General features: G+C 41.9%; 1 protein-coding gene across 10 annotated transcripts in view; it reads right to left on the bottom strand.

Moving 5' to 3' along the window:
* Nucleotides 1–23962, bottom strand: part of arhgap9 (Rho GTPase activating protein 9) — a 40838-nt gene that overhangs the window by 9708 nt on the left and 7168 nt on the right. For 4 of the 10 annotated variants that reach the window (XM_018678916.2, XM_018678911.2, XM_051074279.1 and 1 more), the window contains 14 exons: nt 16619–16959; nt 15893–16091; nt 15316–15713; nt 10300–10554; nt 9305–9394; nt 5527–5592; nt 3328–3474; nt 3099–3197; nt 2642–2703; nt 2424–2511; nt 1770–1865; nt 1374–1472; nt 783–888; nt 262–381 (listed from right to left, as the gene is read on the bottom strand). In XM_018678916.2, coding sequence (XP_018534432.1) covers nt 262–381; nt 783–888; nt 1374–1472; nt 1770–1865; nt 2424–2511; nt 2642–2703; nt 3099–3197; nt 3328–3474; nt 5527–5592; nt 9305–9394; nt 10300–10554; nt 15316–15713; nt 15893–16091; nt 16619–16840 — 2047 coding nt within the window. In that variant the 5' untranslated portion in view covers nt 16841–16959. Of the gene's footprint in view, nt 1–261; nt 382–782; nt 889–1373; nt 1473–1769; nt 1866–2423; nt 2512–2641; nt 2704–3098; nt 3198–3327; nt 3475–5526; nt 5593–9304; nt 9395–10299; nt 10555–15315; nt 15714–15850; nt 16092–16618; nt 16960–20794; nt 20877–23962 lie in introns of those variants that run through there. The other 6 variants (XM_018678921.2, XM_018678918.2, XM_018678915.2 and 3 more) reach the window with 5 other exon arrangements.

Here is a 23962-nt window from a genome sequence, read left to right as displayed (position 1 = left end):
AAGATAGTGATTCACATTCAATAGAAGATGTGGCATCAGCACAGGATAAACACAGATTTCAGTCTCCTCTCACAACTGTGACGGTAACCAGCTAAATGGGGAAATATCTTCAACTTCACAATAAAAGTCAACGGTCGATAGTTTTAGCTGTGATGTTAATGACTGAGCAAAAGAGAGCATGTATCTGTATCGTTCACCACGGCGCTGTACGCTGGATACACAGACATTCAAATAGTCTAAAACTTCAAAAAGAAGTCTTACCTTTAATGAGCCCTTTCTCCTGCAGGGTCTGCAGAGGAGGTCTCTTTAGGATCAGCTTCTTCAGCCGGGTCTTTACTCTCTTCCTCTCTGTGTTCTCCAGGTTGGACGTCGAGCGAGGGACTGCAGAGGGAGGAAAGGAGGAGGAGGTGGAGGAGGAAGGAGGAAGAGGAGGAGGAGGAGGTCAGTGCGGGGCAGGAGAGCAGATGAGAGGGGATGGTGGTGAGGATGAAGAGCGGGAGGGCCGGGCGACGGCGGAGGTGAGACAGGACTGACTGGCTGGGATTATCTGCCACGGGGGCCGTGTGAAAATGTACGTGGGCTGAATGGAGGAGAGGATGGAGGAGAGGATGGAGGGATGTAAGAGGCCTGTGTGGAAGTTTGAAGAAGAAAGCAGTGATGACGATGGAGTGAGAGGCTGCAAGTAAAGTGGAGTGGTGGGCAGGGATGGTTTCGTGTGACGATCGCATGAAGGAGGGAAGTCAGAGAGGAGCGATGAGAGGCATCATGAGGTGATGACTTACGTGACGTTCTCCTCTCATCTTCATCTCCACTGTGGTCCAGCATCTCCACGCTGCCCGCTCTCCTCAGAGAGTACAGAAGGACGTTGTCTAACGGGTTTTCACGGTCCTGGAGGACAGGAGGAGTGAGACTGTGTTTATTTCCTTACATATATCAACACATTTATTCAAACTATTTATTCAAACTGGCTTCTCAGTGCTCTAACAGAGACATATTCAGTTATTCAAATAGTTTTTTCATCATCCTTTTATTCTAAAATAAGAATTCTAAAATAAATCTACCAATTATATAAATGTGGTTTAGATTTGGCATAAATAACATTAAATAGAACAAAGACGTGTGTAGAAACTAAACTGTTTCTAAAAGAAACTACAAAGATGAAAACACAAAGATAATGATTGGAGGAAGCTCTGTATGTAAGATTGTGGTGGATAACAGTCAGTAAAAGGTAGTAGAGAGCATGAACTTTACATACTGCGGGTTTGACACTATTTTGATCCAAAGGGGAAACCATAACCATTTCAGCCACTAAGACAGAAGTAGTAAATTGAAAGTACAACTCTGTGCATGGTGCACGTGTTTGTGGGTCTCACCAGTCTGTCGATGACGTTCTGAATGGTGTTGTACCACTCTTTGATCAGAGAGTCCGTCTCTGATTGCAGCAGGAACTCGTTGCCTGTCACCGTCCTCAGCTGAAACACACATTTACAAACCATGTCAATGTATGACGAACCTCCCCACTGAGGATTTTCAGTATAGATTTCTTCACGCTGCTATAACATTTCCTGATTCTACAAACTCTTAAAATCTGCCTTATTTCAGGAGTAAACTACTTTTTACAGCTTCCTCTTCTTGCCTGAAGGTCAGCTGGCAGGAGGCCGGGTGAAAGAAAGCTCCCCACTCTCACTTCCCTCACTGATAAGGACACTTCACTCACGTATGTATCACAAGGGCATTTTGAGATCATGTGCTTCTCAAAGTTTTCTCACCTTGAAGACATTCTTCTTGCTGGACAGCTCGTTGGCCCAGTGCAGCTGTGCTCCTCTTAAATCCACGCTGCTCTCAGGGCGACTGTTTCCTGGTTTCTGTTTTCAATTAACAAGCAAACACACACAAAACAACAGTTTGTGACATTTTCTCAACATTCAGTTTGGGTGTTTGCTGCACTCAATTTGTAGGCCACAACTTCTTGACCCCAACTTTCACACACACACAACACTGGCAGCAAGTCTGTATGACCTGGTTTGTGAACAGAAGAGCTGATGTGTGTCATCTCACTGCTGGGACCCATGAGGAGAAAGTGAAAAGCAGATATAGCACAGTGATCAGAAATATCCAGCTGTGTGATCAGTTGTGTCAAAAGCTTCCGGTCTTTGGGCAACAGACGAGAATCAGCTGACTTGGGTAAGCTGCTATTTTCTAATTATTAATTGAGACACCCATCCTGCAGAAAAAGTAAGATCTGCACTTGTGAAGTGACTCACACTAAGTGTTCGCTGAGGATTTTGCAACCAAGAAATTACAAACTTCATGCAATAATTTTCCACCCAGTTATTTTAAAGAGTATACACGAGCAAAACTTGTTTGTACACTACATTAATATGACTAAAACCATTAAACACAGGCTCTGTCTGAGCTCTTACCCAGCTGGAAGGGGTCTGTGATTTAGGATCTTTGAAGAAAACCAGACTGTTCCCGACCAACACGACCCAGGATGGACTCCAGTTTTTCCTGCAACCCAACAAACACGTGTGTGTTCCTCAGCCCAACAAATCACACATGCCTACATTCACTATATTCATAAAAACAGGTGCAATCTAATTCAACTTTTTTTTTCTGTCTTTAATGGGAGCAGCCTCACCTCAGTTTCCGGCCTCCTTCCGCAATTTTTGTCTTGTTCAAGAGACCAGCTTTCTCCAGCTCCTGAGAGCACAACGACAAGGTTTAAAGGGCATTAAAATCTGCTGCATTCTAACCAATATTCACACTAATATTATCACCCAGTAATAAGAATATATGAGGACAAGTTTAGTGTTAACAGTACAGTACAGCACAGGGCTTTTCCTTTGTGTAACATACAGCATCCTGAGCGAACACATTTAACTTGACTGTTGCATCATTCAAAAAATAGCAGGAGGGGAGCTGCTCTAAAATCCCCCACTGCGGTATGGCCCCGTTTAAGGTGCAGGAGAACAGAATTAATACTAAATATGGAGTTATAAGTTAAAAATCCACATCTATCTCTCTGATATAGTCAATTCATGTAAAATATACGTACAGGTACATGAATTTATAAATTAAAGGCAGTGTGGTCTCACCGGTGTGCAGCCATCGCTGTCTGGAGAGCTCTCTGAAGACGGAGGCTCCACGACGATGTTGGTCACATTACAGGAGTAATCTCTGCACTGCTGCACCAGCTGAAAGACAGGAAGTGGACATCATCAGCTGTGTGTGTGTACCAGTGAAGTGTTTCCCTCTGTTCATGTTTATCTGCTGTGTTTCCTCACAGTTTATGAGCTGGTGTGTATGTGCTCTGTGGGTGAGTACCTTGCCATTCTCAGGCAGGATCATAGATTGAGAGTGGCTGAGCTGCTGCTTGGCATCATGCAGGGGAGCAGAGTTATGGCACTGAGCATCTGCATTGCTGAACGTCATCGTGCTAATGGTGTCAGACGAGGCTGCACGCTGCATGCTCTTCACAGGGGTTAAAGGTCAGCGTCGCATGATTGGGTCAGTGGTCAGAGGTGGGACAGACAAACAAGGAAGAGGGCAATCACTGATTTATTGTGTGAAGACTGAGCAGTAAATCCAACACACTGCCATGATATTTTTACATCTATAGATTGTGTTCAAAGCCTGAGAGCTAATTACATTTGTTTTCTTCTTTAGCTTTTTCTTTATAGTATATTTTCTGTATATTTCAGTATTTAGTTGACGCTCTTGCCTCGAGCAACCAGAGTGCAACAGCACAATCAGCATTAATTCCTAAACATTAACAAATACAAACAAGCAGCAGAAAGGTCAGGGCCTTTTCTGAAATTCAACATGCAGCTTCTCCCCTAATGTCTTCATTTCATTTCCTATATGAGCTAACAAGCAAGATATTACATCTTCAATCTGCACCACAGTCTTGGTTTATAATCTGCACTATGAAAAACTACTAATCACTGTGTGTTAAGTCAGTGTTATACTGTAAGTACTGACAGCACTAAAAGTACTGTACTTTATCTTCTTTGCTGTTCTTGTTCCCATCTGCTCTTTTAACTTTTTGTTTCACGTTACACATGACCTGAAAACCTTTGCTCTCTTTTTCTCATTATCATGTTTTGCTGAGGTGCAGATATTTCTTCATGACTTTAATGCTGCGTAATTCCTTGGTTTCTCTGACAGACAGCAGCAGAGTTACTGAGAGGTTTAAAACAATAAGTTTAGTTTGTGTTCAGGAGGAAATAAGTGCCATAGTCAGGCTTGCAAAACATTCACACATTTATTTAAATTCACTTCATTTACTCTGGTCAACAGGGTAACACACTGCCTCAGGTGTCAGTATTTCAACAGGTTTTCTTATCTACATCTGCTCTCGGTTCTCTCAGAGGTTCTCATTCAGTGATAGCCATCAGGAAACCTGCAAGTATTTTAAACAATTTCTCTTTAAGGAGAAACAACGATGCTGCATTCTAACTTAAATTACTTGTATGAATTGCAAATAGGAACTCTCTGAGAAACAGTAATGACCACACGCACAAGTGCCTAGCATGAGAACTTTGCACATTAGCAGACGGAGACAAACGAAGCTGAGAGACAGACTGAGACACACTGATGCATGTGCATCTGTAACTTTATGTGTGAAATACTTTTGTGCGCAATCCAATGCACATCCATATATACAAGTGTGCATGGTCGCACAGAGATGCACATATTCACACAACTTCAACTTTTGCAGCAACAGCCATAATTAAGTACCTTTCCCAATCCTTGTAACCCAGTTTCAACAATCAGACTAAATATCCCTCCTAATGTTTGCCATCTCTTCATGCAAGGCGGATTAGCACTAAGAGCCAAATCTGCTCCTTTGCTAAGAGGAGGCCTTTAAAAGGGCTTTAAACCAAGCGCACCCACACCCCACTGTGATGCAACATGTTGCAGTAAGAACTGCTTGGATAACAGCCTTTCTTTTTACACCATGAGTTGCTATTTCACCACCTTAATATGCATAAATGCTGATCTTTGAGAATCTAAAGAGCATAGCTGGCAGTACTTTAATGTATTCTACAGTAATACAGTGGAGATGCAGTTTTTGCAAATCTAACGACTCAAGTTCATTGATTTTCATGAGGAAAACACCCTCCATCAAAAGCCCTTTAAGCGCTGACAAAACACTTTGGATTACGGTCACAGTCAGTGATGCAAACAACAATAACAAGGGAAGAGTTGTCACCTAAATGTAATAACAGATAACAGATTAATGAATCCGGTGGTAGATACTGTATGCAAGCGTAACGTGAAGCAGGATTTTATCTTCTGCAGTGACAAAGTTGTGGTGGCAAACTAACCCTGCAGAGTTCTCTGGTATCTCGCTTTGTTAACCAAATGCACTGCGTTTAGGAAGAGTATGTAAACCTGGTAAAGGGTGTTATCTTTTGTTTTAGTCTTTGACTGGTGTTTTTCACAAGGTGAACGTCAAGGTGAAATGCGTTAGATGCCCTCTGGTGATGAAAGAGTGCAGCAGGTAGAAAAGAGTGTCACCTGTTTCATCTGCCAGCCACTGTCAGTTTTCCTCTGGTGGCTCCCAAAGAGGAAATCAGGTGAAAGCTAGAGAGACAGAGACACAGCAAAGAAAGAAGGTAGATGCAGGAAGACAAACGCAGGAAAAACAGAATAATTACAACTTCAATTCAAATTTAAAACACAAGTCTGCTCCATTTCTGTATAACTGACCTGCAGAAAAATCAAAGAATGTTCCAGCTTTCTGGCTTTTCTGTCAGTTTTGGGGGAAACTAGACTTATCACTATTTGTGAAACAATAAGCTAGAATGGCAGCAATTTGGGTAAATTTCACACCCAAGTGAAAAACAGGATGCTGACAAATTTTCTCAGTTAAGTTGAGCAGCGAAGCCCAGGCTAACACTCACACCAACACTGAAACTACTCCCCTGCTCCCCTTACATCCTGCCAGCTAAAATGCTCTTTGATTCACCACCACAGCACAAAGGTAGACAGACACACACACACACACACACACACACACACACTTGTGTGTCCATATTTAACTGAAGATAATGACAGGCAGTTGCTGCCGTTGATCAGTAAGACTGAAACACTCATTGGATAGTAGCTGTTTGAGTCAAGCATGCTGCTTTTTAAGTTACTGAACTGGGCCACACATCAACCCATCCACAGAAGTACAGTCATATCTGCCTTTTGTGAGAATGACAATGAAAAACTACAAGTGAACCATATTAGCATGACAGTCATGAATCATATTCAGTTCCATTTAGCAGGAATGCAAACGACGACACAATTACACAAAAGATATTGTTTAGAAAACTAAAATGAACTTACAGCATAGGTACTCATTATCTTTTATCACCAGTTATACGATCCAGACCAGGTTAGTGCTTGTTATCTGTCGAGTTTACGTCCTCTACTCTCTGCTGTTTCATGTCATAGCGCTTTTTCTTCAGAATGTCAGTGTGAAAACCATTCATCTCTCCCTCTTGTCTCAGCCTGCGTCTACTTCCCCATTAGAGAGGGAAGCTAGTTTTATCAGCTGGTACAATCACTCTCATGCACAGCGGCTCAACCAGGAAGGTGTGTGCTCAACTGAATAATCACACTAGAACTTTGCTAACACACCCACATTCACCAAGCAAGATGTGTGAGCTAAGGCAGCGGGAGGAGACATATTTAGATGCTTTATTTGTGATAGAAGTTGCTTTATCACAATGTTCTTTCTAGTAAATGTTTAGCTTTCAAACTTTCTGTGAGCAGAATCTTTTTAGGCAGCATTGATATGATTAAGATGGAGGAGCTCACTTTAACCAGTTTATGTTTCCACTATACTATAATACATATATATATTTGTGTTTAGGAGGAAAATAAATACACACATATGATTATAAATTGTTGGGACTCTGATCTTTGAAGTGTAGTGTATTTACTGGGTACAAGCTACAAGAGACACCTCCACCAGCCTGAGTCAGTTTTCACACCTGAACACACAGAGCTGCAATTGAAAATCTGCAAACTAGTGAGCAAAGAAGCAGAGACGTTAAAATAGATGGTTGAAAGTAAAGAAAAGATAGATGCAAGAATTAGTGGTGCAAATGCAAGCTGCAATTCAAAGGGTAAAAACCAGGCAGAGCCTAAACACTGACGATTCCAGGAACACTGATGTATGGAATAATCATTGTAACAATATCCACTTTTATCTGATAAAAATATCTGTGAAACAGGGCTTCAGCTAACAAGTTTCATTCTGGATTTATTTGTAGATTATTTTCTTGATCAATGGATTAGTTTTTAGGTCTGTAAAACATCACATCATCATGTGAAAAGTGTCCATCACGATTTTCCGGAGTCCTCAGTGATGTCCTCAAATCCAACCAACAGTTCAAGAACCAAAGACATTCAATTTACGATATGAAACAGAGAAAAGCAGCGAATCCTAACACTTGAACCAACGACAATCAGAGTTATCAAAAGGTCTTTGTCTCACTCTGTTGCTGCTCTCGTGTCAAATATACAGAATGAGTTAATGAGTAAAAAGTACAAATATCCCTCTTAAATGTATACGCTCACAGAGAAGGGTTAAAATAATTTTCAAAAATGAAATGTAATAGAGAATATCGCGTGCTAACAAATGATATGGGTCATTTCTGGTTTTAACACCTGGGTCGTAAACTCATGTGGCGTGCAGTATGCATTATATATCACTGGTTAAGTTCCTGTTTGGTAATAAGTGTTCTACAGAATAAGGTCTGACACATGTAGGTCAACAGAATGCATCTCAAACTGACTTGGTGGGGTATCACTGCTTTGATCATGAGGGTATTTTTTTGATGAGCAACATTAAATTTGAAACACTGACGCAACATTGAGGCAATGCAACCTTGAGATGCAAAATGCTTATCCCTAACAATCTGGATCATGCAGCTTGTGTCACTTTGCCGCGTAGATGTCGTCACTGAATCAGTGGACGGGTCAGTTTCAGTCAGAGACGCCTGTTGCATAAATTTCAAAAAACCTCGTCTGAAACAACGGATGTACTTTCCCACTCGCAGCCTGTCAACACTCCTGTAGTATCAAGTTTACAAATGATGGTTAAACAATTGATACAGTGGAAGTTGAAGACAATGACAGCAGCTGTGAGGTCAGGGAGGGAGGGGTTTCAGTGAGTGGTTTAAATTTAGCAGTGTTTTATAATGTTCTGGGTTCTGGGTTTAAAAGAGTCCTCTGTCTCCCCCTGTGTAGCCTTAATGGCTTCTGCTCATCTGCATCAGATCAAGAGGCATTACCTTGTTATTCCCCTCAGGGATTAGCCCAACAAAAACACCATTTGAGAGGAAGTGTGCGTCAGGGGGCAGTTAATAAATAAATAAAAAAGGTGAGTCGGTCAGTAAACGATGTGGCAACTAGAAAGAAGTAATCCCCGTTTTAATTTGGCCCCGCTCAGCATTTCTCTCTGCTTTAATGTGGTGCACAGTGCTGGTCTGGACGCTCTGTGCATTCTGGACGACAGAGACTGACAACATATTTATATGTCAAGAGATGGGCAGGGGGTGCGGATGTTTTTTGTGCCACTGTGGTTTGTTCTGTCTGTGTTTACAGAAGCCAAGGCACAGCTGGTTGAACTTAAAATATATTACATAAGAATTATTATTTAATACTTTGAATAATTCTTTACATAACAGAGCAGAGCACTACGTTCAGGACATAAATGCCTCTTGGCATGAATGATCTTAAAAAAATGACATAATCACTGACTTGGCTCAGAAATCTGTTCAACAATGAGTTCAAACTTCTTGTGACAATATGACAAGATTAAAAGATAAATTACAATAATTAGAATACTAATGAGCTCTTGAAACAAGCTGTAAAACGTGTGAGTGTATATATAGGTGTGAACATTTAATTTCCTTTCCCTTCAACCTCTCTTGTCGATTTCTACTGTAATTAATCCATTGGTACCATTTCATACAACTTAATTTGATGAACTCAAAATACCTGACAGCATAAACATGAAGCTGAAGATAAAGACAGTTTTCTCAGGTGTGTACCTGCTGCTGTTAGTGCTTGGTTACACTGGAGGGTGGAGACAACAACAACAGCAGAGCAACAGTTTCCCAATTAAGTCACATGTCATTATTCTGTGGCTCTCATTCTGTCACTGTAGTCAAGGAAAATCTCATCCAGGTTTGCATTATTCAAAAACCTCAGATATCCTGTAACTATTGATAAACGAGTTCAGAGTTTAATTGTTACATCACATGGCTTTCACCACCTCTACCAACAGCAGCCTTACCCTGTGCATAGTTCCGTTGCCAGCTTCAGAAAGTGGTAGTGACAGATGGCTGGTTTCCCTGGGTAATGTCTGAGGTTGTACTGGACTGGCCTGTTGAACATCAGGTAAAGTCATCATTTTCTAGCAATATACTGTAAATGCAGAAACACCAACAGCTATATCTTTAAACACACCATACTGTCAAACAATGAACATAATGAGTTCAGAGTTATTTTGTCTACTTTCCATAGCTTTCATCAGATGCTCTCATAATTCCGGAAATACTTATTATAATTATATGTTTTTCTACAAATTAAATAAATGAGATATACCTAGTTAATTAATGAGGTTTGGCAGGTGACTTTCATTAGCTTGTGACAGAGATAGGCTTGCTGTTTCCCTCTGTCTTTATGCTAAGCTAAGCTAACTTTCTCCTGTGTGTCAATCTTCTAATGTAACTTTCAGCGAGAAAAAAGGAAAAAGCGTATTTCCTAAAATGTTGAAATGTTCCTTTAAAGCTGTCTCTCCCTATCAGTGGCCTTCTTTGATTACTTTGAAATTATTCAGCATCTCTCTAAGCGTTAAGTACAATGTGACCCTATGCCAAAGTGAGGATATGTACAGTAACTGTCACTCAGACTCATATGTGAGTCTCCCCACGTGCACCAGACTTGAGCCTCCGGCTGTGGAAACCTGTCCTGTGATCGCTGTGTGTGCAGCCTCCTCTGCATCACCTCATATCTAACTCGAGAGAAAATATGCAAACCAGGTTGCTTTCCTTTAGGTCTTATGAAGTATTTTTGGCGAAAAGGTCCCTTTTAGTGCTGACACAATCAAACTATTTGAGCATATAAATGAGCATCCTCTTTTATTCCACACCCTGACCCTTTTCTATCCTGTCCTTTGAGAAAAGAATCCTTCCCCCAGCTCTGAAAACACCCACCTTTTCAAATTTAAGGCAATTTCAATGAAAGAAAAAAACATGGACTTAAGAGGAGAAACAAACAGTGTTGTACCATGTTGCTAGTGTGTCCACGAGCCCTGCGAGGGGGTTTCCAGGACCTCTCCTTGGTGATGGTGTTGACGTAGTAGAATCTACCTGTAGCTGGGTCTGAGTACTGCTCCCAGAGGTCCTTGATCTGAAGAGGCTGTTGACCCGGGGCGGGGCGGGGCGGCTCCGGCTGTGACGGAAGTTTCTCTGGCTGCATGTTTTCAGTGTAAAGAGGTGAGTCTTGCCAGGACAGCTGCGACATATAGGACTCTGTTGGGACCTTTCAGGCAGACAAGACAAGAAGTGGCAATAGTGGAAAAAGAAGTGAAACTTAAATTCAAATGTAAAGTACAAAGCACAGGCACAAAACAATGAGTCACGTTCGATGATATTGTACGTGACCTTGAAAATATGGCTTCTATATTTTTCTTACTGTTAACGAATTCCACGAAAAGATCAATGAAAAGATATTAGCATGTGTTACTCAAACAGAGTAGGCAGTGCACCTGTCAGGGACTATTTTCAGCTGCAGATTAATACACATTTCGTGCAGTAGTGAGTATTTATGGCAGCAGGATGTTGTTGTCTGTGGGATGGTCTCAGAATACAAGTGACCTTTTAATGTCACCCAAATGAGGCAAATGAGTGTCTGTAATAGCTGAGAGGAATAAGCTATAGTACTGGTTGGAAAGTTGGAAGAATGTAATGTTGCTTTTTGTTTTTCATGGGTCTTTTTCTTTTTATGGGATTTTATGTATACTCATTTAACCATGTCTCTCATCAGGTTTTGAAGGCTTTCCTTTATCCAAGCCTCTAAAGTAGGTCTTCCATGCTGTAGGTATTGTATTGTAGAGTGTAAATAAGCTTGTCTGGGCTACAATATGTGTATGTTCATAATAACACGGATCAGGCACCCAAAGTAGAATACAGCAGTGTGTTTGAACAACAATCATCTCAGCGAGCAGAGAAACCCCTCACAGAAACCACAAAGAGAAACAAACCAATCCCACTGCCTCTGACTGTAGAATAACCCGTCAGACTCTGGATTAACACAGAGCTTATAGAAACGCAGGAGCCTGCCCAGATAGAGGACTAAAGCAACAGCTACAAGAGACGCGATCTGCAAATCCAATGAAATTAGTTGAAAGGATATGCATGGAAGATCATCTTTCCACGAAATATAGCTGAGACATAATTCACTAACTGATTGACTGGCTGGCTGGTTGATCCCTGTTACATAACAAATGACACACAGTCGTTTCACATAATGACTGAGGGGACGTGTGTGTGTGTGTGTGTGTGTGTGTGGATGCATGTGTGTGTACATGTGTTCGTATGTGGAGGGTTTGTGGATGTGTGTGTCAAGAGGGAAGTGATTGTAGTTTACTCCAGGGGGCAGCACTGTGTCGTCAGTGCACCTGAAGCTTTTAATGTCCCACGGTTTCCTTCTGTTCACCTCAGTGGTTAAAACAAAACCAGGTGTTTCACAACAGAGTCAAACAGGGACATGGCCCACTAACAGAGCACTACACAAAACCACCACACCACTTTAACAGAATGACAGACCATAGTTACTGATTTTGGGGGTCTTAAATATTTTTGATCTCCTCCCAACTTATTATCAACCTGTTACCTGTCATTAGTTTAAAATTCAACAAAGGGTTGACAAACATTTTCACAAAATTATTAAGTAGCTGTAGATCTGGAAATGTCTATTCAAACATATGATACTTTGAGCTGTCAACCACAGGTATAACTCCATTTATATGTCATTTAGCCTCTACTGCGTATACAGACAAATCAATAACTCTGCTCCAACAAAGATCTATTGATACTGAAACTTAAGATGGCTGTAAATTCTGTTTGTTTCACATCTCAAATTTTGTTCAACTTAGAATAATGAATAATGTCAAGCAAAACATGATTTGTTTTTTCTAAATGTATATTAAACAAATTGCATGAACAATACAAAAATTACTTCCTAAAATATTCATGCCACTTCTGTAAGAGATAAAAAAACGAGGCTTTTCATGGGTTTGTTCCCCAGAATAGTTGACTCCTGGATATTATTCATCAGTTTTCATTAACTTCCTCTTCACCATCTTCTTCTTCTGGTTTGATATTCTCATGCATGGATCAGATGCTTACTCACAGCTGGCTGCTTGCTCATTGTGATTCCACCACAGAGTGACATGGACCAGACAGAGCAGCTTTAGTTACAGACCAACAATATGGCAACAGACCAGTGCTGTGTCAGTGTAGATAAACTGTGATACTGTGTTTAGTCCAGTGAGTACACAGGTGTAAAATGTTAACGTGTATATATGTAAAACCAGAGGCTGGATGTCTGATGTGAAGCACGTTCTGAGACATCGTAGAAATCCGATAGTTCAGACTAAAGTTGAAAATCAGGGGCGTCCTGGTGGTTTAGTGGTCTTGCATGTATAAACCCGCAATCTAGAGACTTATGTCATTTCATTACTCTCTCTTCCTCTCATGTCGTACACCATATAAAGGAGAGGTCTCTCGTTATTATGGGATATCTTAATGTTACAGCAAACAACAATATTGTAGACAGACGTTTGTTTCTAACTTTGTGGGAAAAAGTTTTATGAAGTTTTGTGAAGGCCCTCTGTGAGGTCCATAAAGACGTCTGGTGTGGAGGAGAACGACTGACCTCATCGCCATGCAACACCGTTGGGATGAATCTGACTGTGAGCCAGGCCTCATCGCCCAACATCACAGCACCTCAGTGGTCTGACCTCAACACTCCTGCGGCTGAACGGGATAAAATCCCCACAGCCAGGTTCCAAAATCTTGTAGAGAGCCGTCCTAGAAGAATGGAGGCTATTGTAGCAGCATATTAGTGGCCTCGTGGACATAATGTTCAAGTGTCCTCAGACTATTTAGGCGTCCATATACTTTTGGCCGTGCAGTGCATTAAGTGAAGGTGGAAAATGCCATAAAAACAACAGTTTGAGCAAAACTCAACAGGATTATTTATAAGGATAGAATTTAAGCTTAACCTTAAAAATGTATCTCTTCAAATTAAAATGGAAGTTCACCCCCTTGAGGTACAAGATTGAGTTTAGTTGAAATTCATAATCAGAGTGGCAGAACTCTAGAAAGGCCCACAAAAAATGTATGGTGTGTGAGAGAGAGAGAGAGAGAGAGAGAGTTTTCTGGGTGAAAAATGGGGCATTATGACCTGAATGTGGCTGCAATAATCCTGCTTACTGGTATTTAAAGCCTGAACAAAGACAATCCTCAGAGAGAGAGAGAGAAAGAGAGAGACAGGGAGGAAGCGAGAATGAGAGAGATGGAAAAAGACCACTGTCATTTCCCCTGAGATCACAGCTATCCAGAATCAGAAGTCATCTGTGGCTGCACAGCTCAGATTAAACTCCTTTTGTAGAGACAGTTTGGACACTCAGCTGTGGGAATTTCCCTCAGCTGACAGATAACTCAGTGTTTCTCTCACCAATGACGCCTTGTGTAATCCCCTCTGATGTAATGCAGGGAAGCGCTGACGTCACGACAATGTGAACTTGATTGCTGCTCTGGGAGGATTATTAAGGTCAAGTACAGACGGAAATCGGATACAACCTCTGCTGCCTTGGCAGAACTCCACCGTCTGCTGGGATCCAAACCAGAAACGCTAGGGACTTTTGTACAACTTTGGATCCAACCATGATTATATGGAAGATTTGTCTGATTATGTAAAGTTTAAAAAGTGCAGATCTATCTATGCAAGATGTGAAAAGTAAAGTTGAGGTGTCAGACCCCTCTGTACAATGAAAATGGTCCTTTAGTGATACAGGACACATCTTGTATCCAGTAAATAAAAGTTTAAAATTAAAGATATTTGCATTTTCATACAGTAGATTCTAGATTTTTCAACAAGAGAGGAGGTGTAGATGTAGTTTTGTAAAGAGGAAACTATATCAAACACTAATTGTTATTCACAGCAGAGTATTCTTCTGTATCTCTGCACATGCCTGGTTTACGCTGCCCTATCGCAGGGCTAGTAAAAAAAAACAACAAACAAACAAACAAACAAAACACAGCAGGTGGTTTATTACCATTTTGGAGTTATGACCTGTAAATCCATCAGATTAGAGACTTTGCCAGTGAAAGGAAGTCAAATTAATCTGATACCACACTTCCTTCAACGTCCGCTACAGACATGGTTCAGCTTTCATTCATTTTCCGATGAGATGAAGATATTCATCCCCTTAAAACTTCAATCTCTGTTAGAGTAGTTCTGGTGGGTTTGTTGATGACAGCATTTTGTGAGCAGATCAGTGGAAAGTTTTATGTATTTTATATAAGTGTTGGATTAGTCTGTGTAGGTGCTTTGACCCTTTCTTGTAGACGCTGCTAGTTTAATATGTTCTGTACAAAAACATGAAATTAAACTTAGCGTACTTTGTGGAGACCAAGAGAACAGGACGCAACACTGAGAATAAAATACTACTAACTTTACCACAGTAAATGACCACTTCTTTGCATGTCTAATTTTGGTAAACCTGACATTAACGTGTGAGTGGACCATGACTATCAAATGGATTCTGTTAGACTGAGACGTTGCCTTATTATGTTAGATTTACTGTCATCTATCAGTGCAGCATGCAGATCTTTCGTCTCACCACCACTGTCCATTACTTTGTGTCATCCAATTGTGAAAGGCATTGATCTTCACTGGGCCAAAGCGTCACTCAAAAACAACCAGTGTAAACATGCCCTACTTTGGCTTCATTGAAGTGAAACTGTGGTAACTGTCAGCCTGGGTGTTCTTGTCATATCTTTGTCCATGATGATTATTGGTCATTGGAACATTTCATCAGCCAATTTACAGATTTTGGAAACAGACCACGTCAAAACTCTCTTGCAAACCTCTTAGAGCTTCTTAAAAACCTCGTAAACCAGCAAAAATCAACCAAGAGTAAAAACAACATTTGATTTCAGGAACGCACTATGGACAAAAACAGGTTGACAAATACCAGATACTAGATTTAACTTCTGTGTTAGCTCTCCTCACCTGCAGATGGTTCTTCTTGCCAGAGGCCCCCACCACATCCCACTGGCTGCAAGACTTCTTCGGGATCCTGTGGTTGATGAGGGTGCCGAGGCCGCCGCCCACCTCGTCGTACGGGTTCTCCAGCGTGTTTTCAGACAGGTTGCTGGAGCTCTGGCTCCGCGTGATCATGGGGACCACCCTGGGGTTCGGTGGTGGTGCCTTCTGGGCCGTGGAGGCTGTGAGGGATCCAGGGACCATGAGGTGGCCTGATGGGGAGGTGGAGGAGTTGGGAGTAATGGGGAATCCAGAGAGGGACAGTGTGGGGAAGCGTCTTCCACCTGTGCTGGTGTTGTTGCCCAGCCCCTGGAAGGCACTGTTGGAGTTGAGGTTTTCCATGGAGCGGTAGAAGGGTTTGTTGACTGTGGGAAGATGATTTAAAAACATGTCATTATTATTTTGCTTCTATACTCAAGAGAGACATCAGTACACAAATCTGTCATTTTTTACACTCTTATAATACAGAATTAAACAGTCAATGCAACTGAAAAAGCCATACCATATGTTTTCTCAAAGCTCCTGTCTTCCTCTCACACGTTACCTTGATGCTGCTCATTACAGGGAGTCTCTGTCGGGCTGGGAGTGAGCGCCACCCTTGGCAGTATCCTGAGGTTGGAGTTCAGCGAGGCAGACATCACCAGGCGCTGCGGCGAGGGCATGGGTGCAATGGGCACCTCCGTCACATACGTAGCAGGTACATACAAAGGCTTTGTTTTACTGGCTGCCCCAATCCTCCGCACCTGTCCAAGAACAAATCAAATTTCCAAATGCTTTTGCAATTTTGCTCCAATATAAATCCACTTAGTTCAACCAAGCGGCAGCCAGCGCAGCTGAGGGCTGAAGCCAGTGCGGAAATGTCGAACACAACAGTTCCTGTGAGTCCAACAGAAGTAAAAGCCACAACTTCTCTTTTGAGAGACAAGGTCAATATTTTTTCCTCACAAGAGTCAGTGGGCTAGTGTCACCACTTCTACTGTATTTCTGAGGTAGTCTGATGATGTGGACCATGACGTGATAGAAATTATTCAGTTACATTTTGCCATGCTGTTTATGCTGAGCTGACTTTTATCTCTAAATATTTTCATGGTGATTTTGGATTTACAGAATTTCTGCAATGCGAAATATTAAGAGATGGGATTTGTTGACAATACACAAACACAGAATATTACCAGCCTTATCCTTTAATCTAAACAGAGACCAACAGAACGTTGCAGATGAATATTTTTGGTTCCACCGGCACAAGAGAGAAGACAATCTGTTTTCTCACCTGCCACCAGTCAGCGTTGGTCTTCTTCAGGAGAATAAACCGCTCTCCCTCCCTTATGCAGACCTGACGTCCATCGGCACCGCGGTAGTTGTAGTCATACTGGGCCTCGAGGACCACTGTACCGCTGGGGACTCCACACACCGTCATCCCCCTGGTGGCCACCACAGGTGCTGCAGCATGCTGCTGATGCCCCACAGAGCGCCGCCAAGTACCAGACAGCATGGCTCACTGTGCAGTCCTGTTCAGCAGGCTTTACTTGGAGAGCGCTGATGTGTGATACTGGAGATACTGATCAGGTGAGAGCAGGACAGGTGAGACTGGAGCCAGGCCAGTGCCATGCTCTGAAACAAGAACAGAGAGAGGAAAAATGGACACAGAGATACAGAGAGAGAGGGAGATTAATGAAGCTGTCAGAGAACAATGAAAAAATGTCACCTGGCTCTGTTCAGGTTCAAAGGAAGAGAACATGAATCCTTTTAGAGCTAAAAATGAAAGTCTGGGTTAATCTGGGGGAAATCACTGACCTGTACTACAACATTACAATTTTTTCTCTGCATCTTTTTCTTCATAAAATGTCTCTTTTGCTTTTTCATTTTTTTCTTCATCTGTTCATATAATTGAAGACTATCTGTAACATCTATAAGACATTTGAAGACATCACCTTAAGCTTTACAAAACTCTGATGGGCATTTTTTACTATGTTCTGACATTATAACAAAAAACAATTAAAAGAATAATCTGACATTTTGGGAATGACGACCAAATAAATACATTCTCAAATCTGTCTGTTACATATAGAGCTTTACCTGGCAGCTAGTTAGCTTAGCTTAGCACAAAGAGTAGAAACAGGAGGGAATATATATTGTATAACATTTATGACTGAGTAATCAGTTGTCAAAGTAGTTGGTGTTTCATTTTCTGCCAACTGACTAATCAAATAAGTAATCATTTCAGCACAGATAGAGGTAACTGACTGCTACTACCAATGTCTGTAAATGAATGAAATCAACATTTTCACCTGCAATTAACACGTCTGATTTTAGTATTCCTGACAGACGTGGTTAAGGATGATATATCACCGCAGATATTTGCACACCACTGTAGCACACCATTTCTCTATTGTCCTTTCATCCTGGTAGAACTAGGAGACACGTGTGAGTAAATAACTCATGCGTTCGGAGGATGTAAAGAGTGCAGTAAACCCAAAATAGCATCTGTCTCCGTCTCTCCACCTGAGCCAGCATCCCCGAGCTAAACCCCTGCTCAACCCAGCCAAGACCCGCTTACATAAGAGAGCATCTAACTTTCTGCCAGACACATAGCAATACAGCCTCACACAGTACGTGCACCCAACCACCCCCACACACACACACACTCGCATTGCACAGAGAGGGGAACATCCCAAGGCACCTAGCAACAGTGCTTCAGTCACACTCAGGCCCAACCCATCTCAGTCTGGGTGATAAGAGGAGAAGCAGCAAACGAGAGAGATCCCAGAGAATTAATATAAAATGCACGTCATTACGGAGGAAGGGACGCTGTAGATAGACAAGGCAGGAGGCAGAAGACGAGTCTGAATGTCAGGGACAAACCAAACAGTGCAAAAGAGCATACAGGCAGAACTAGACAAGAAAATAAGACAACAGGGAGCCTGAGCAGCAGAGGAATGGATGAAGCTGGATGAGGCTGTGAGCCATGTGAAGGCAATGGAAGGGAGGGCAGGGTTAGCTGGCTGAACCTTGATAATCCCACTGTTATTAAAGCACAGGAATGAATCTGTGACCCCTGCAGCTATGGAGAATTACAGTAAAACCCCTCTGTACCAGCATATGGGCAGGAGGACTGCCTGCTTGCCTGGCTGGCTAACACTGGCAGGAAGATCACTGCAAGGCACACAGGTGCACTCACAGTGTTTGCAAACATTTGGTAACACTATCCACCGTAAGCTACTGCTCACACCAGACCGAGACTGTAGCCGTAAAACCTTGGAGTGTACTGAATCCAGCAAGGTTGAGTTTCATTTTTAATAAATTCCACTTTTCATTTGTATGCAGCTGAACGTGCTATGTCCTGCAGCAGCTACACAGTCTGGCTTTAAGACCACTATATGACACATGAAAGTTGTTTTCCTAATTGACAAGTGAAACTGAAGAATAGACTGATGCTTGCTCTTATATCTTTGAAAAATGTTTAAGGCCCTGCACAGTCATACTGCACTCCACACTGGTCTCTTCACGTATGATTAAAACATCTGTGCAAGTGTGCAGCACTTTTAAATAAATATCAAGAAGTTTTAACTTGATCCACGGCTGAGTTTTTTAATGAGCAACATCTCGACTGTTGCTCCACACGCTGTTTGTGCTCTTGTGACCTGAAATGAAGTGACAGTTAGGACTGATTATATCTATGTTTGAGAGCTTCATTTAAAGCTGGCTGCTGCTGTGAGATGTTTATCAGTGTATGTAAGAATGAAAGTGAATATTCAGCAGCTATCTGTATCTGTATTATAGGTACTTTATTTTATTCACACCTCTTTTTTCCTGTTCATGTGAAAAAGAGAATGCTTGTGACGCAAGACACATTTCAGAACAATTAAGTGTCATTTGATCTTATCTAATCTAAAATAAATGGCACTGGGAATTTATTCTTAGAAAACTGAAAAATAAAGAATGAATAATATAGAAAAATGTTTTCTAGTAATAAGCTGACATGGTAGTAAAATCATCATGATTTAAGCGCTCAGAAACCTCTAACAACTGCAGTTCATCTCAAGAGGGACAGAGGTTAAAGTCATAGGTAAAAGGCAGGCAAAGCAAACAGGAAACAGCAGACGTATCAAGGATTGAACCACAGTTTGGGTCATATCCTCTTTATCTTGCTGTTTGTTATTCTGACATAAGGCAGCTATAGTAGTTTAGTTACAGCCTGTAACAGCTCACAGTCAGTACAGTTTATTTTGCTGCATGCACCAGCACTTAAAACAAGTGATGATGAGTTGCCTGACCAGCCTTTATCGCTACAGCACAGCCCTGTGAGTAGCACTCATTCCTACAAGCTGAAGCAGAGAGTAGTAGTTTTGTTTTTTTGCCTGAACAGTCCTGCTGCATGGCTTCAGTAATTTACTATTAGACTGGCAGGGAAGAATTACAACATACCCTGGGTTTAAAGACCTGTCCGTGATTTCTCTCATGAGCTCTTCTCCCTGCACAGACAGGAAGAACTCTTCTGATACTGCTGCACACCTGTTCATCTTTTCCTGTCTCTTTCTTCTCTGCTCAAAACAAATGGCTACTAAGAAGCAGGCAGAAAAAAAAAGAACTGCAGGCTGAAATAATGACACATCTGCTGTGTGTATCTAACTGAACATTTGTAAGGCAGATTCAGTGACTGGGTATCAGCACAAATTCCTACAGAAACACAGGAGGCTTTATCATATCATGTGCAAATTAGGCTGTTACAACAGGGTTAAAGTCCCTGGTTGTATTATTCATCATTAGGACACTTTAATGACGTTCCCAAAGGGCAACAGATGAGACTGATTTCCAGGGGGAGACAGAAACAGTTAGATATGACAACTGACTTGTATCTGATTTACACCAGCAACCAAAACGGCCATTTGAACCTAAAACAAATGCTTGGCCAGATTCAGTAAATCCCTGATAAGAATACTGCAAATGAAAAACCCTGCATTCATCAACAGAGAAAATGGGAATGATTACTGATGAGAAATAATGATCTAGAGCACATAAAGAGGCCAGGCCGTGTTTGCATTTGCAGGTCAGATGGCAGTGGAGAGGGCACTATCGTCATACACCCAAACACACAGAGAGAGGCCCATATGGTGTCAGAGACGGACACAGGCACCCTGTCACGGCTGCTGATAGTTTGTGCCAGGGGCTGAGGGCACAGGGCTCGAGGCATAAATGGAAAAATGGTGAAAAATGATGCTGGAAAACAGAAATGGAAAAATGAGAGCGTGAACTTTAAGACAGACAGGGAAGAGAAACTCGAGCGAGCACAACGTGTGATTTGCCTGTCTGCCTCTGCTTGAGTGCTTTCACTCCGACTCAGACTGTGTGTGCACGCAAGTCAGACCGAGCCGAAGGAACGGAGAGGATACAATTTGTGCATGCATGCGAGAGAGACACAGAGAGAGAGAGAAGACGAGCAACTCACCATGGTCCTGAAGTGAGGGAGCGTGTCTATGTCAACAAGGTCACCGTCTCAAACTACAGTCAGATCCATGCATGTGACAAGCCTTAAACACACACACGCACACACATCAAGATAAGAAACCACTGACATGTATTTAAACAACTAACATCAAGCCCAAATGGAAGAGGCACTCCTGTCCTGTCTGGCAAAGATCAGAGAGCAAACACAGAGGGGTTATGAAACAGGTGGGGCAGAAAACCTCTAAAATGGACAGAAGCCAGTAGCTCCCTCCTGCAGAGAATTACACACAGTCTCTCTCTCTCTTTCATGGACAGACTCACACATACATAAACACACAGTTAATCCTATGCACCAAATGATCTTGCCTCTACTCACTGAACCCCCGCTGACCCCACCTTCCCCCATTTAGCCAGTATTTTACTTGATAGATGAAAACAGAGGGAGTGACAGAGACAGAGAGCGTCAGCTGGCTCTTACCCATTCAAGCAAATAAACCATATTTGCACTTGAGGAAGAAGAACATGCAGAGAAAGAGAAAGAGAAAGGGGGAGGGGGGTTCTGTGTGCTGACCAAACAAAAACAACCAGCAGTCCAGCTGATTGATTGAGCTATTGATCCATACAGAGATGGCTGGTTAACAGTGAAACTGGACATCAGAGATCTGCCACATGGGTGTTAGCAGAGAAGCAGAGGACGTTCATCCAAATCATCTTTGGATTCTTTTGGTGTCGAACTTCATTGTAAGGGAAGACCTGACTGAGGTTCACATACCAGATGGAGAGAATGTGATGCTATACTATCAGTGCTTTAACCACCATTGGATTAAATACTTTAATTTTGGTTTTGCATTTTTGCATCATTTTTTAGTTTTACTAGCTCTTGCCACAACGGTACGAATCCTCCTCAGTGTGAAACAGTCTTCTCGTGTCAGACTCTGCACAGCCATTATTAATAACCAAAGTAGTGTTATCATCAGATGGAACCACGGGTGCAGGCTCTTCACAGACGAGCTGAGATCTGAAGGGAAGTATATGCAGTACTGTAAATTATACACAGTATGTAGTTTATGGTCAGAGATATGCATGCAAAACACCTGGAGATAATGTTATCATGACACCTTTGAAAGTAGCCTGAGGCTGAGAGAAAGAATGCAAATGACCATGTAATAAGTTATATGGCTGGGGGATACAGCAGTTTATAATGCTTTGAGAGCATCTGAGGAAAAGAAAAATACGGCAAACATGGGACGAGGCTGCAATGTTCCCCTGTAGCTCCATCACTTCTCCAAATAGCTGTGCATCAGGTGGAAATAATGCCTCAATTCCTCGACAAGCCACTGAATGACCAGCTTGGCTCCCACAGAGAGAGTTTAAGATCGCTGGGCCTATCGAACTCCACCACACAGCAGGACGAGAGCGGAGCGGAGGGTGCTGGTGCAAAGTTTGGTGTCATATCATATCCATATTCATTCCATATGTTTGAAGTCGAAAGAGGGCGGCTTTAATAATCATAGCTACATGGTCTTCAAAGAGAGATGAGACATGGGGAAGAGGAGTATAGAGTGAATGAGGAACTTCAAAGGGTTTTTGCGTGCACTCCCACATCCGTATACACATAGCAAACACACACGTAGACTGTACCGTATTTACATATGTATGTCTATTACCAAAGGGTTCACAGGAAAATGAGAGAAGAGAACAAGTTTCTCCACGTGATGCAAACTGTTCAGTGACTTTAGGCACCACAAAAACAAGTGAGCCAAACAACTGCTCATATCCAAGCTCTTCACTGTGACATGAGTCATGCTGCATGTGCATGGTCTCTGTGTGCAAACAAGCATCCTAGTCTGTGTGTTCAACCGGCTGTTTGAGTCCCAGCTCGTAGTCAAGTGAGGCTGCATGGGATGAAGTATTGCATCACATCATACAATCATACATTATGAGTAAAAGGAGCTGTAACACAGCCATATATTTCAGACTGAGCTGTGAAATTTTCCTAAAATCAATGCTAAAGCAAACAGTGTGTTACAAAAGTTTAACTGAACTACACCTGAAATAGATCAAAAGATCCAGCAATGAAACCTTTAACTTCGACATTTGAGGACCTTTAACATTTAATTTAGCAGCTGGTAGTCAACAAATTTAATGTGAAAGCGGCTGCACCAAAGTCAAATCAAATTTTCCTATACAGCCCGAAATAACATCTTTTTCTCTGAGGGATTCAAAATATGCACAACACACAAGACCCTGTTTTAAATGAGCAGTTTACACCTTTAGCCTGGAATCAGTCCACCCTCAGCCTGACGAGCAGTTTCACTGAGGACAGCCATGTGAAGGAACACTCACTTTGTCTGTGAATGTACAGTTATAACTACCAGCGCTGATGTCTCTCTCTCCATATGAGACACATGCCTCAAGCCAAAACAGCCTTTCATCCTTCCAAAGCCATGCATTATTGATGATTAGACCAGAGAGAGACACTGAAACACACACTACGTTTCCCTGTGTGACGGCTGGCTGCCTGTGTGAACGTGTGCATGAATGCAAGTCGTATATATATGTGTGTGTGTGTGTGTGTGTGTGTGTGTGAGAGAGAAAACAGGTGGGCTGAAATCTCTCAGTGATTAGCTGTGTAAATTGTCAGCGAGCCAATCAAAAAGCAGATGATGACAGTAAAACAGCCATTGGCTCATTCTTGCTACTATCATCATGACAACAACCTCTGCGACCAACTACCAGCTCCAGTGTCTCCAGTATGTGTGTGATATTTGTTTCTTGTTGCATGTAACAACATTTTATATGTGTGATGCCATCATTTCAAGTGTTTGCTGACGCAATACTTGTGTTTACAATGAACCCTGCAGCCTGCATCGACATGTAGCAAACTTCTTCAGAGAGCTCGTCGTATAATATTCAACTTCTCATTCCTCTTATTTGAATATAAACAACAACCAGGCAGACCAGTGTCTGCCAGTTAGGGAAAGTAGTGCAGTTTTACTCAGGGGGCATTTTAAACGCTTGAAAGAATTCATTCAAGCGTCACATTTTTAATTAGCTTATGCATTTAATAGGAAAAAAAAAAAAACGGAAGGAGAAAAACATGCAGCCAGCTTACTTTTAGTTAAAGAATAATAAGCTTATTTTAGTAAGAGAAATAAGCTCATGAGAA

This window comes from Lates calcarifer, linkage group LG12, assembly GCF_001640805.2.
Source record: "Lates calcarifer isolate ASB-BC8 linkage group LG12, TLL_Latcal_v3, whole genome shotgun sequence".
Lineage (NCBI taxonomy): Eukaryota > Metazoa > Chordata > Actinopteri > Centropomidae > Lates > Lates calcarifer.
Note: the sequence above shows the minus strand (reverse complement) of the source record. Positions and strands in the feature narration are given on the sequence as shown.